Consider the following 10,583-nt stretch of genomic DNA (forward strand, 5'->3'; position numbering starts at 1 on the left):
GAGCTAATGGAGGATCTATGTTGATTTTTTTTGTATTATTTTTTTTCCTTCCCACTCTCCCACGAGTCCCAAAAGAGGAAGATGGAAATTGAGATAAGGGGAAGGCTGAAGACAGTAACTTCAGTTTTGGAGTCTGTTTTCCAAATGCTGTAAACTCCCTATTTCATCAGATATAACACATTGTTTTGAATAAATGATATAATTTTGTGATCAGTGGAGTTTTTGTCAGCTCTAGAAGTGGAATTCGACCTGATTGAAAGTTTTTTAAAAAAGTAAATGTATGACTCCGGTTCCCTTTTTTCAAGTCAAGTTTTTCAAGTTATCAAGCGATAGTGTTTCCGTCTCTACTGTGCATTGTCAACCTGTGTTTTATATGCATATCTTAGAGATCTTACTTTTTCCCTAATTTTAATATTTATGCTGTAGTGTTGTGTTTGAGAAAAGTGTGAACGGACAAGGCACCCGAGATTTGAGTTTTCGAGAGCCTTGTTATTTCAATGTTGTAGCTCAGATTACAAGTAATCTGAGTGTCTGTTAGAATGCACAGTACACGCTCAGTCTTTTCTGCGAAAAATATGCCTTAAGATGTTCGGGTTTGTTTGGATCAAAGTTTGATATCTGAACATTGTGTTTTGTTAGGAAATGCATGCCTGGGGAAGAGGAGCTGCCTAATGGATCATGGCTCTGATGTTCACGGGGCATACTTTATTTCTAGCATTAATGATGTTTGCTGTCTTCACTTTTGAAGAATCTGTAAGCAATTACTCTGATTGGGTGACTTTCATAGAAAATATAGATCAATATGAAAAACAGCAACTTGAAGGTCTTAGTGCTGAGCAGAAGCTGAAAAAAACAGTTCTTCGTCCAAGCTTGTATTTCGACGCTGAAGATGTCCAGGCACTGAGGCAGAAGGCTCATACAAGCCATTCCCATCTATTTAGAGCCATCAGAAGTGCCGTGACGGTTATGCTATCCAACCCATTATACTACCTACCTCCTCCCAAGCACGTTGATTTTGCTGCAAAGTGGAATGAGATTTATGGTAACAATCTGCCACCTCTAGCATTTTATTGTTTGCTGTGCCCCGAAGATAAAGCTGCATTTGATTTTGCCCTAGAATATATGGATAGAATGGCTGGCTACAAAAACTGGTTGGTTGAGAATGCACCTGGAGATGAAGTGCCGCTCGGTCACTCCCTAACAGGATTTGCCACTGCTTTTGACTTCTTGTATAATTCACTGGAAAACGAGAGAAGGCAAAAATACCTGGAGAAGATATGGTCTGTAAGCGAGGAGATGTACGAGTACTCAAAGGTTCGTTCCTGGGGAAAGCAGCTTCTCCATAATCACCAAGCAACCAATATGCTTGCTTTGCTTATTGGGGCTTTAGTGGCAGGGGTGGACAAAGGATCTCAGGCAAATATTTGGAAACACGCTGTTGTTGATGTGATGGAGAAAACAATGTTTCTGCTCAATCATATTGTAGACGGGTCTCTGGATGAGGGAGTGGCTTATGGGAGTTACACAGCCAAGTCAGTAACCCAGTATGTTTTCCTGGCCCAGCGCCACTTTGGTATTAACAACTTGGAGAATAACTGGCTCAAAATGCACTTTTGGTTTTACTACGCCACCCTATTACCGGGCTTTCAGAGGACTGTGGGTGTAGCAGATTCTAATTACAACTGGTTTTATGGTCCTGAGAGCCAACTGGTTTTCTTGGATAAGTTTATCATGAAGAATGGAGCTGGCAACTGGCTGGCACAGCAGATTAGAAAACACAGACCCAAGGACGGGCCAATGGTGCCATCCACTGCACAGAGGTGGAGCACACTACACACTGAATTTATATGGTATGCTGCCGAAATCACTCCTCAGCCGCCTCCTGACTACGGTACTGCTAAAATGCATGTGTTCCCTAACTGGGGAGTTGTTACTTATGGGGCTGGATTGCCAAACAGTCAGACAAACACCTTTGTGTCCTTTAAGTCTGGAAAACTCGGTGGACGTGCTGTCTATGATATTGTTCACTTTCAACCGTATGCCTGGATTGATGGGTGGAGAAGTTTCAATCCGGGACATGAACATCCCGATCAGAACTCTTTCACTTTTGCTCCCAATGGGCAGGTGTTTGTATCTGAGGCTCTTTATGGACCTAAACTCAGCCACCTGAACAATGTCTTGGTCTTTGCTCCATCTCCTACGAGCCAGTGCAACCAGCCTTGGGAGGGACAGCTTGGTGAATGTGCCCAGTGGCTGAAGTGGATTGGTGATGAGGTTGGAGACTCAACTGGAGAAATTATAACAGCCTCCCAGGCTGGAGACATGATGTTTGTGAGTGGTGAGGCGGTATCTGCTTACACATCAGCAATGAAATTGAAAAGTGTGTATCGTGTTTTGCTGCTCTTAAATTCTCAGACATTGTTAGTAGTAGACCATATTGAGAAGGAGGAAGACTCTCCTGTTAATTCTGTCAGTGCCTTTTTTCATAATCTCGACATTGATTTTAAGTACATACCCTATAAATTTAAGAACAAATACAATGGAGCTATGATGGATGTGTGGGATGCCCACTACAAGATGTTTTGGTTTGATCATCATGGGAGTAGTCCTGTTGCTAGGATACAGGAGGCAGAACAAGCTGCTGAATTCAAAAAGCGATGGACTCAGTTTGTAAATGTTACCTTTCCAATGAAAAACACGCTTACAAGGATTGTTTACCTTTTCTATGGCCCATATGTCAATGTTTCTAACTGCAGACTCATAGATAATGCAAAATCTGGATTTCAGATTTCGCTCAGTGTCAACAACACTGAAAATACCATCTCTGTTGTGACTGAATATCAGAATTTAAAGACAAGGTTCGATTACTTGGGATTTGGTGGTTTTGCCAAAGTAGTTCATGAAAACAAACTGACCAAGTTTGGTCTAGGTACTGAATCTGTGGAAAAATGGGTAAAAAATAATAGGGTGGTTTTCCCATTTGGATTCAAAGTGAACATAATTGCAGGGTTAATTTTGGGTGTTAGTTTGGTCATACTGGCTTTTCAGTGGCGGTTTTACATATCCTTCAGTAAAATGTTGCGTTGGATCCTCATACTGGTTGTCATACTGTGGCTCATTGAATTGGTGGACGTGTGGAGCATGTGTACTCAACCCATCTGTGCAAAATGGAGCAGTGACATGACAAGGCTAGAACACGATAAAGGCAATAAAGCCAAACAATTAGAAGGAAATCCCGTTGTTCTGCCAGATGTTATCATTACTTCACTTCCCGCTTCTGGCACGGAAATTTTAAAACAGCTGTTTTTCAATAGCAGTGACTTCTTATACATCAGAATACCTACACCCTATCTTGAAATTCCTGAGACTGAATTTGAAATTGATTCCATTGTAGATCCATGTGAATGGAAGGTTTCTGATGTCCAGAATGGTCATTTTCGTCTTATCCAAGGGTGGCTTCAGTCTCTAGTTCGAGGCACAAAGTTACATTTACAAAACATTCATTTATATGAAGCCAGCAGAAGTAAAATTGCTCAGCATTCTGCCATGAGCAAGGACAAAAAGAAAAGATCCAAAAAGAGAGAATCTCTGTCAGAGCAAAGAAGCAGGGCAAGAGGGAGTCAAGATAAAGATGCTGAATATATTAGGGAACTGAGAAGACATCTCATCTATTATCCTAATGCACGACCTGTGCTTAGTTTAAGTAGCGGGAGCTGGACATTAAAGCTTCCCTTCTTTCAGGAAATCCTAGGACCGTCAATGAGAGCATTATATGTAGTAAGGGACCCACGGGCGTGGATCTATTCAATGTTGTACAAAAATAAGCCAAGCCTTTACTCCTTGAAAAATGTTCCACAACGCTTGGCTGCAATGTTTAAAGGGGAGAATGGTAAAGGAAAATGTAGTTTAAATGAAGGCTATGCTTTTGAATACGAATCATTAAGAAAAGAACTTTCAAATTCTAATTCAAATGCTGTTTCTGTGTTGTCCTATTTATGGCTAACAAACACAGCAGCAGCACTGAGAATAAATGGGGACTTGCAGCCAGCAAATTATCAGCTGGTCAAGTTTGAAGATATTGTGAGCTTTCCTCAGAAGACGGCTGAAACAATTTTTGCCTTTCTTGGTATTCCTCTTCCTCCTGCTAGCCTAAACCAAATATTATTTGCCACCTCCACCAGTCTTTTCTATCTTCCTTACGAAGGGGAAATTTCACCAAGTAGCATTCATGCCTGGAAACAAAACATGCCCAACGAAGAGATTAGACAGATTGAAGATATCTGTTGTTCTCTAATGGACCACTTAGGATACCCAAAGTTTATAGAATAAATGCTGCCGGTCAGCAGAAATTTGCACTAATGATCTCTGACTCTCAGTTTGTGGATAAATATTAGAGAAGTTTGTTTATTCTTGTAAAATGTGTACAGTCTGCTACTTTCAAAGAGATTATTTTAAGAAAAAAATAGTTGTTCTTGCAAGTGTCAGTTTTTTTGTTTTGTTTTGTTTTTTTAAAAAAACAAACTTGTAACTACTTTTGCTGCCTTTCAAAAAAAACCTGTGTGAACCTTTATAGAACTACCAGCTGGGGACTCTATAGCTCAGGGGATTAGTAATAGAATATGGAGCTTTTCACCTCCAGCTCACCAGTTTCAGGAACTAACCACTTGGGCTGGAGTCAAAGTACTTACCATCTGATGATTGTATGACGGCTTATATGAAATTAAACTGGTTAAACTGGCCCAGTTCCCAACAGTGATAATTAGCCCCCTTGGATGGGGTTACTGATGCATTCTGTCTGTGTCTCACTGGTCACTCCAGTGGTGCAAAATAAACATAAGCTGAGGTTTAAGGCTGTTCAGCATCCCTTCAGCGGGAGGAAACAGAACATTTGAGTGAATCTAGTTCCTTACTTACAGTCTCAGCAGACAGGCCCAGGACTGGAATGGACATGGATATTGAATATCATTATAGGATATGGTTCCTTCAGCTCAGAGATGTGGCATTTATATTGGGGTTTGTGCTTTGACAAAAGAGAAGACTTCATTCTCCTGCCTGACAATGTGGTACCCTTTGTGAACCTGAAGTAAACTACACGGAGAAAAATAAATGGGACAAAAATCTAAGAAACCAACAAGACCTTCCAAACAAGCAGTTAAATTTGGAGAAGATTATGTGTAGTTTTGACCTGCCTCAACTTAACTTAATTTTGAAGGTTGTTAACATCTTGGCTCCTTGCACTGCTTTATCCTGTACCTCTTGTCTAAAGGGTTCTGCAAGGATCTTCTCTTTTTGAGTGAGACTCTTCCATCCTCCTTTGTTGTAACACGTTTCTCTGCTGATTCTTGTGCATAATGTCACTGAGGCCAGTGCAAGTATTTGATGTCATTGTCAATGGCTTATTGTTGATGTCTGCATAAAATGGCAATCTGAGGTTTAGGAGATCTTAAATCTTAAATCCAGGTCTGTGCTGCTGAGGGGTGTTTTACTTTTCTGTATAATGGTTTTCTGAAGGACTACCATTGCTAACCTCAGGTCTTCTTTCAGAGAGGGGAGAAATCTGAAAATCATCCGTCCCTCAGCCACCTCACATTTGAGTGATGTTTCCCTGCAGTAAACTATTTCCAAAGTTGTCTGATTTTTATCATGATTGGTGTTTCTTTAACGTGGTGCTGTAATATGATACTGGTTTGGAAACAGATAAGCTTGGTAGGGTAGATGTGTCTTTGTCACAGCTTATTTTCTTCTTGAGTCACACTCTTTATTGGCGCATGCCCATTAAGAAAAAAAATTCCCATTTCCCAATTTAACTTTCTCAGCATTCTTTGGAAATGCATGCATACTGTAAATGTCTGCAGATGTGTAAATCAGATCAGAAAGAGACATCTGTTTCCTTTACCATCTGTTTTTTATCACAACTGGAATTGTCTTGAAATACACTTCTGTTGGCTTGTGGGAGCTGCGATCAGAGTTTTGGCTTATTATATTGAAATATGTATGTAATTACTGTTTATTTGGGTGGTAAGCGTTAGACAATGTCAAAAGTGCAGTGAGTTTCTTCATATAGGTACCCTTACTGATTTTTAATGTAAAGGAGTTCTTGCCTTTCCTTCCAATTTTACTGTTATGTCCCTGTCTTACCCTGCTGTCTTGTCCCTCCCATACGTACTTTTCACATCCTTTGGAGCACATTGTGATATCTCATTATGACCTAGATAAAAGTAGCTCTTTCTCGGCCAGTCATTAGTATGTCAAAATGGGCCTCTAGCATGATAAAGCTATTGATATTTTGCGGTGTCACTAACCATAACTTAGCTGTCATTTACTAGCAGCAGTTGCTTTTTCCCCCTTCAGTCCTAGGTCTCACCCCTGGCTGGGTGGAATGTCATGTTAAAGGAAATATTAAACAAGTTAATATACACCGATATGTTAGTGAAACTTTGGTTTCCAAGTATCATTCTCTCAAATTGGCTTCTCGCTGAAGCCATTTTTGATCGTATTTAAAAAAAAAAAAATATTGATGTCTGTACTGTCTGTATTTGACAGAATAAGTTTCAGCATTTGCCTTCTATTTCCGGGATTTACACTCTAGAATCAGAAGAAATAAAAAGGCTTTTCTATGTCAGATATTTTAGGGCAGCTGAAGGTAAGAATTAAGACTGACTCTGTATTTGTGGAATTAGAGAGAGACCTTTAAATCCCTTCCTGAAAGTGCCATATGGAATGCCACAATAGCCTATAAACCAACTTTTTGTTTGTTTTTGAGGAGTTAGGGTGAACAGAATCGTCTGTCAGGAGCATCATCTGTGCTGCTTTTGGAACACAAGTTATCCCATGCACTTAAGTTCATAATAGTGTCGTTGCTGTCATTAATTATATGCAAGATTTAGGAGCTATTTCTTTTCTGTACTGTACTTTCCCAGTTCAGAGAATGCATAATCTATTATTCAGATTTCGTTGCATTGTGTGTTCCTTACACAGATGTAAAAAGGTAGAAGAGAACTCTGTTCTTTATTTTTAGATCTTGTTGCAAGGGCAAATGCATTAAAATCATTATGCTAAAAATATGTAAAAGGAAAAACAGTGTCCTGCTGCCATGCCTAAGGTATGGCAAGTCTCCAATTTTCAATCAAATAATTGTTTTGTTGAGTTTTAGATGATAAGTTACATGACCACTTGACCAAAGTTAGTACCAGACAGGAGGTATCCCAGCTATGGAGCTGAATGACTTTGCATTGAGATTGTGGCCTTCTGCCTGTATGAATAGTAACCTAAGACACAGCAGAAAGCTGAATAAACATGCTTATGGTTGACGGGAATGCCCACTAAAAGATGCAGATCTGGGACTTTGTAGAATAAATTTCAGTGGCACCATCCATAAAATGACAGTTGTGGTATGGAGAAGCAGGAATACTGTGGCGGCCTGGTGATAAAAAAATAAAAACTAAACTTGCCTTTGTCTATTAAAGGATAAATTCCAATTTTATGTCTGTGCTGACCTTAAGTCAAATCAGTCATTAAATAGATCTTTTTTTTTCTTATGCAAGTGTTCCCATTGAGACTAGTATGACTCTGTGTATGAAGAATATGAGTGTGATTTTATAGTATGAAATGATTTTTGTGGGTGTGCAGAGTTATCCTCAAAATTATCTTCTGTCGCTAGCATCCAGAGGAAGAATGGTCACTACATAGACACAGACATTAACCTCCCTTTTCTCCATATAGTAATGTTTCAGACTGTCAGTAAAATCTGAGAATTTTTAGACCTTTTTGAAAAGCATGTCTCTTTAGGTACATCGTATTGAAGAGTGTTCTGGCACTTTCAGTTACACTTTCATAAAGATCTTATGAAAACTAGTCTCAGTACTTTTATCTTAACTTTGCTTCCTTTTTCTCCCTGTGTTAAATGTTGATAATTATTTGTACTATATTGTAGTTTGAACTGTCCAATTATGAGACAACTAAGATTTTGACATATTTTAAAAAGGCAGGGTTTATTTAAATGCTTACATCTCTGAATCATATTTGGAAGCCGATGAAAAATAAACGCCGAGGAAAACATTTGTTATTTACTTACTTCGTTACTAAGTGACACTGGCCCTGGGGAGATGCACCTGGGTCTTGGCATTCAGAGTTCTATCAAATCACATGAATCTATAGTCTCTGAGCATACATAAATGCTTCTATTGCTCCCAGTAGGCTTTTTCCAAGAGCAATGCCTGTGGAGATGAGCCTCATTATCATGGTCAGATTGGTTCCTTTCACCCTCTTAGCACGCAGTTGGCATGCAGTCCTCATTGGATTTATGTTTGAACAGTTAATTTGCCAGATCCAGAGTTGAATTTCTGTACAAGATCCTCAATTATACGTAAAATATATGGCACAATTCATTTGACAGCGTAATACTATTCTGATAGTGTTAGAATGCAAATCAAACAAAAAATGCACTTCAGGTTTTATAAAGTTACCAATAACTGGTTTGTAAAGCTGCATTCATGGATCAGTTTGGTTTTTTTTAACTGTAAAAACAGTTTCACTTGCTGTTGAAACTTAATGATGTGGCTGCTAGGGGCGTCCTGGCTCCGCCTGACAGTTAATTATTTCCATTATTAGTCTTAGAGACACTATTTATTTGATAAACATGAACATACATAGTCTGGAATATAATACTGCATTTGCTGAAAATATTTGAAGTGCACAGTTCAAGATTAAGGATAAAAATATGTTACCTCAATATTTCTGTAAGTTACAAAAATTAGCCCCTTTGCAAATGGCCCATATGTTGGATTCCATATGTTGGAATATTTTATAATTAGAAACTGTGATATTTATTTAGGTGACTTAGAAGTAATTTATCAAAATTATTTCTTTTTAATTGCACATAAAATTATTTTCTTCAAGAGGATAAGTACTGGTTCTTAACACTTCTATGATTGGGGCATTATAAGCTTTCCTTCCTTTCTCTGGACTCCCTTTTAGCCTTGGCTCAGACTAAAACCTTTGTTTAACTCTCATCATGAACAGGCTGTTTTCCTAGTGAGGAGTCTGTCTGGAGACTCTTACAGTCTCAAATTCCATTTCATTGCATTTCAGTGTGGAATATCATGGACTACGAGTCATGGATCAAATCCCTAATTGGGAGCTGTTCAGAATTGACCAATAAGTGGAATGATGTCTTGCTGACCTCAGTGAATGTTGTGCCATTGACTTCAGCAGGGCCAAAATACTATCATCTACTATCATCAAACTATTATCATCTACTATCATCAAACTTAGCCTGAATATTCCAAAACAGCAGAAATTACAGGAAGTAAATACCTCAAATGATCATGAAAGATTACTGTTCTTGTTATCTGATGAAAAAAGGAAATGAATTTTAATAATGTAAAGAATGTAAATTGCTCTGTAACCCTAATCAAAGCTACCTGTAGGCTGTCTGATAAATTTATAAACTCATAAAAGGAGGTATAGAAATAAACAGATACTCACAATAATGTACAAAGCACAGTTTCAAATGTCAGGACTTTGATTTTCTTTAGCGAGGAGAAATTTGCTGATGTATGACCTACACTGTTCTCATAAAAGATGTGAATGGGTAATCTTGTGCTGTCTCAGAAAATACTTAATAATGGGAAAGTGCTGTTTCACATTACCAGAATGATACTGTTTTAAATTAAACTATACATCTTTTGAGCTGACAATATGCTGAGAGTTATATGTGCTGTAGGAGAACAAAGTCTGATTTCATTCACACCTGTCTAACACAGAATAATTTCTGAAAGGTTCTTCATTTATGCCGGTGTAAACTCAACATATAGTTTGCTGTCTTTACTGAGAAAGATATTGTGGTGTTTAAGAACATGACCTGAATTCATCTATCTCACATTAGGTAATTTAACTTTCACGCCTAAACAAGGAGCATTGTCACTCTAGAATCAATGGAAAGTGAGTGTCGCCTTCAAAGGTAAATCAGACATTGCTTACCTCTTTGTAAATCCTCAAAAGCCAAGGGCATCTAAACTCTTACTTTAGATGCCCACTGAAAGGCCTCAAAGGAAGTGGGGTGAATTTGACTTTAAATGGTCTTACATCTAAGTAGATTTCTGTGTCTGAGCAGTTCTAATGCATAAACTGTCCAAACAAAATTTTATGAAACATACTGCATAAAATAAAACTATTGTTAGTAAAATAATACTTTTGTGTTATTCTTTTTTTCTTTTTTTTTTTTTAAATTATTTCACCACTTAAGTTATTACAAAACTTTGTGATGTGGTCAAGTGTATGTATTTAAATTTTTAAAATACTGCTAATTTTGTTTGTTTTGAATATGGGAGCCACTGTCATCTTTCAGAAAGTATTGATGGCAAGACCTGATTCTGTCTGTCCTCAGATGCACAGTAAGTATATTTGGTGTTAAGTAAAAGACCACAAAATAGCTGTATTCCTAGAACAAAAAAGGTGGTTTTCTGGTCAGTTCTTGGGAACTGGACAACTGGTGCAATCCATAATTTTGAAGTCTCTTAGTCTATAAACACTGTAGCTGTATGCAAACTGTATATTTAGAATAGTGCCTCTTCTAATGCCTC

The 10,583-nt window shown here is 38.2% G+C and overlaps 1 protein-coding gene across 1 annotated transcript; it reads left to right on the top strand.

Moving 5' to 3' along the window:
- The first annotated feature begins 678 nt into the window (after positions 1 to 678).
- Positions 679 to 4,329, top strand: DSEL (dermatan sulfate epimerase-like). Its single transcript, XM_009324948.1, has one exon. It carries the CDS (start codon positions 679 to 681, stop codon positions 4,327 to 4,329), a length of 3,651 nt encoding a protein of 1,216 aa, XP_009323223.1.
- The last annotated feature ends 6,254 nt before the right edge of the window (positions 4,330 to 10,583 follow it).

This window comes from Pygoscelis adeliae, unplaced genomic scaffold, assembly GCF_000699105.1.
Source record: "Pygoscelis adeliae isolate BGI_AS28 unplaced genomic scaffold, ASM69910v1 Scaffold90, whole genome shotgun sequence".
In the NCBI taxonomy this organism is placed as follows: Eukaryota; Metazoa; Chordata; class Aves; order Sphenisciformes; family Spheniscidae; genus Pygoscelis; species Pygoscelis adeliae.